The sequence below is a fragment of the Phanerochaete carnosa genome, assembly GCF_000300595.1.
Source record: "Phanerochaete carnosa HHB-10118-sp unplaced genomic scaffold PHACAscaffold_514, whole genome shotgun sequence".
In the NCBI taxonomy this organism is placed as follows: domain Eukaryota; kingdom Fungi; phylum Basidiomycota; class Agaricomycetes; order Polyporales; family Phanerochaetaceae; genus Phanerochaete; species Phanerochaete carnosa.
The window spans coordinates 41-3,210 of record NW_006768141.1 but is presented as its reverse complement, the minus strand read 5'-3'; the positions used below and the strand labels follow the sequence as shown (position 1 = coordinate 3,210).

At 59.2% G+C, this 3,170-nt stretch overlaps 2 protein-coding genes across 2 annotated transcripts; one reads left to right on the top strand and one right to left on the bottom strand.

The window, feature by feature from the left end:
* The first annotated feature begins 139 nt into the window (after positions 1-139).
* On the top strand, positions 140-2,067 carry PHACADRAFT_132349 (uncharacterized protein). The gene is made up of 4 exons (XM_007402875.1): positions 140-279; positions 333-555; positions 616-1,330; positions 1,418-2,067. The coding sequence occupies exons 1-4, from the start codon at positions 171-173 to the stop codon at positions 1,682-1,684; spliced, it is 1,314 nt and encodes a 437-aa protein (XP_007402937.1). The 5' UTR covers positions 140-170; the 3' UTR covers positions 1,685-2,067.
* Positions 2,030-2,809, bottom strand: PHACADRAFT_33847 (uncharacterized protein; the record flags this gene model as incomplete). Its single annotated transcript, XM_007402874.1, has 1 exon — positions 2,030-2,809. The coding sequence occupies one exon, from the start codon at positions 2,807-2,809 to the stop codon at positions 2,030-2,032; it is 780 nt and encodes a 259-aa protein (XP_007402936.1).
* Positions 2,810-3,170: the final 361 nt, after the last annotated feature.

Here is a 3,170-nt window from a genome sequence, read left to right as displayed (position 1 = left end):
AGAGCAGAATTCTGGCGTCGTGCAAGCCATTATATATCCCTGGCTCTGCCTCTGCTTCTGCAGTGTGGCTCTCGACGAAGAAGTTGGCGCGTGACGTCAGACGTGCAGCAAGAGCGTCACCGCGTCTGTCACTGCTCGCCACGTGGGAACTCGCTTGACTTCCTTCGACAATGTCTCTCCTCTCCCTCCCGCCAGTCCCGCCAGAGCTCAAGACCGTCACTCCATTCCTGCAACGCGCGGAAGAACTCAAGACAAAGGACCCGGTCATTGCCTACTGGTGTATGTCCGAGACCTTTCTCTCGTCGTCCGAGGTATTCACGGCCCCCACATAGGTGCCTACTATGCTGCGCAAGCCGGTATCTCTCACAAGCTCAAGGACAATGCCGCTCGCATGTTTTTGCTGCACCTGCTTGAGACTCTCGAGAAGATGAAGGCCGATATCGGCCAGAACGATGTCATTGACGACGAGTCGGTGAGCAGTGCTTACGTCGAGAACTTTGCGCTGCGCGTTTTCGCGGCTGCGGATGGCGAGGATCGCAAGGGGAACGCAACACGGTGCGCAGTATTCTAGTCATTGTGCGACAGCCTGACGTTAAACTTTACTCAATTCTCAAGAACGACTGCAAAGAAGTTCCTCGCGGCAGCAAACTTCCTCGAGGTTCTAAGCGTGTTCAACTCGAGCACGGACGCGCCTGCGACGACGATCAATGTGCCTGAGAAGATTCGCTATGCGAAATGGAAAGCTGCCGATATCGCGAAGGCTTTCAGGGAGGGCCGCAAGCCCACTCCTGGCGGAGCAGACGAAGTACAGACAACTGCTGAAGAAACCCCTCCCGCTGCTAGCCCCGAGCTCTACGATGCGCGTCCTAGCAGTGTATCACCGCCCGCTATACACCGATATACGCCTCCACCCGGTTTCATTACTGACATGCCTCCGGTAACGCCACCATCAGACTCTTTAACAGTACCATTCGCAGACCCCAGGGATGGTCTTACAAGTCCGGGGGCATGGAGCACCATCGCCACACCTGGGACGCCAGGGCAGGCCTTCCCAACCAGTACGCCCAGCGTCGACGATATCAGCCCCAAGGGGTCTGCTTTGAGGAAGGCATGGGTGAGCGAAGAGCTGGAAGGCAAGAGCGAGGAGGAGATCGACCAGCAGGCTGCAGTTGACAACTCTGCTCTTGGCAGTCTAACTCCTCCGTCTTCGGAGTCAAAGGGCGTTCGCTTCTCACCCTCGGTTATAGGCGGTCTGACACCCTCAGCTGTTGAACCGACAGCCGATCCTTTCACTCCATCGGAGACGCCATATGGGCTGCCCCCAGGCTTTGTCCCCAGCGCACCTGCATTCGACGATGCTTCTCCGAGTGCCGCGGGGGATAGTCTTCCGCCGGGTTTTACACTTCATGCACAACAGCCGAGTGCACCCCCACCGCCACCACCCTTTGTGCCTTCGCATTCCATCAGCTTCCCGCCTCCCCCCCTGCCCATTTTATCGCAGCAGCCGGCACATATACCCCAGACGGCGGAGGCGACCATTACGCCAGCGGCTGAAGAGCTCACTCCCTTGGTGGTAGCCCGCATACAGAAGCACTGCAAGTTTGCGATTTCGGCGCTGGACTACGAGGACCCGGATACTGCTAGGAAGGAGCTTCGGGCAGCGTTGAGGATGCTTGGAGGGTGAAATGGAAGTGACGAGGCGGAACTATGTACAAAAGTCGTACAAATCCCTCTCGAAAGTCATGGTGTATTATAGACGTTTATTAAGACGCTGGAGACGAGAATCCGAGAGGCATGCTATGATATTGGCGAAGCATGAGGATCCGGACTTTGTGTCCTTGGTATCTGGAGCTTATTCAGGGCAGCGTGTAATCGACTAGGAGCGACCTGAGGCGAGAAAGGCAGCCCAGGGGATCCGGGATCCGCTGTAAACGTCGGCGAAGGGCTACTGAAGACAGTCGTCATAGAGTCCTTGGTGTTGTGCCTCGATGTGAATTCCATCGTGGGCGTCGGGAGAGCGTGAATGACGTTAGGGCCTTCGATAAGTCGTCCAGCTGAAGTACGGGTGATTGAGCCTAAAATCGGCATCGACGATGAGAGCCCCTACCTTGTTCATAATGTTGTCGATCGAAGCGTGTCTGCCCTCGAACGCCTGCGTGAGGTTCGCGAACTGGGTGTCCCGCTCGCGCTTCCTGTCCTCCTCTTCCTCGGCAGGGTCGGGCCATTCCCCGCTGTGGACGTTGTCCGTCGGGGTGCGTGCGTGTGCCTTCCTGAGCACCCTGCCGTCGGCGGCGCCCATGCCCTCCATCTGGACGTGCATGCCGGCGATCTCGCTCTGGAGCTCGCGAATGCGGCTGAGCTGCGCCCAGAGCTCGTCCGTGGACTGCCCAAACTCACCCGCGTCGCCGTCTGGCGGGGTGCGCGGCGGGAGGACGTAGGCGAGCCCGCCTGAGAAGGGGTCGTACACGGGCTCGGGCGATGCCTCGGTGAGCGGCGACGTCTGCGTGGGGCTCGCGCCCGCGTCCTGCGCGCGCTCGGGCGAGGCGGAACTCATCACCGCGGGGCCTGAGAGCTGGCTCGAGCCGACCTTGGGCGTGCGGCCCTGCAGCTCTGCGAGGACTGCGTCGTGCGGGGTGGAGAGCGCGGCGGTGACGGCTCGCTCGGCGCCGAGCCAGGCGCTGTTCGGCGACACCTTGGCCGGGTCGTCATAGCTCGGTACTGGCAGTGTGGCTGGCTTCGACGACTCGGGAGGGCGAGTAGCTTCGTTTGTTCTGGGTGCTAACCATGACTTGGGCAGCACAGAGGTCATAGTGCTGGGCAAGCGCGAGCGGGAGTGCCGATTAGGCAACCCCGACGCGTGTGTGATGGCAACGTGGGAAACGATCGTCGCCGACTCGCGCTGTTCCGTCGGGCTGCTCCGGTGATCCAAGATGGTAGGTCACTGTCACAAGAGAAATTTGGGACTTTTTTGTCACAAAAAATATGCGAAAAAAGCTTGAAAAAATAAGTAAGAAAAGGCCGTATTTTTTCACTCGGTATCCGGCATCCCGGCAACTCGGCAATCTGGCATTCGAGCCGATTATCCGCCGGGTGCCGCTGTCCCCAGGGCACTTTGATAGACGGCCTGGCGGACAGTCGGCTCGGCTGCCGGATTGCCGAGTTACCGGGCT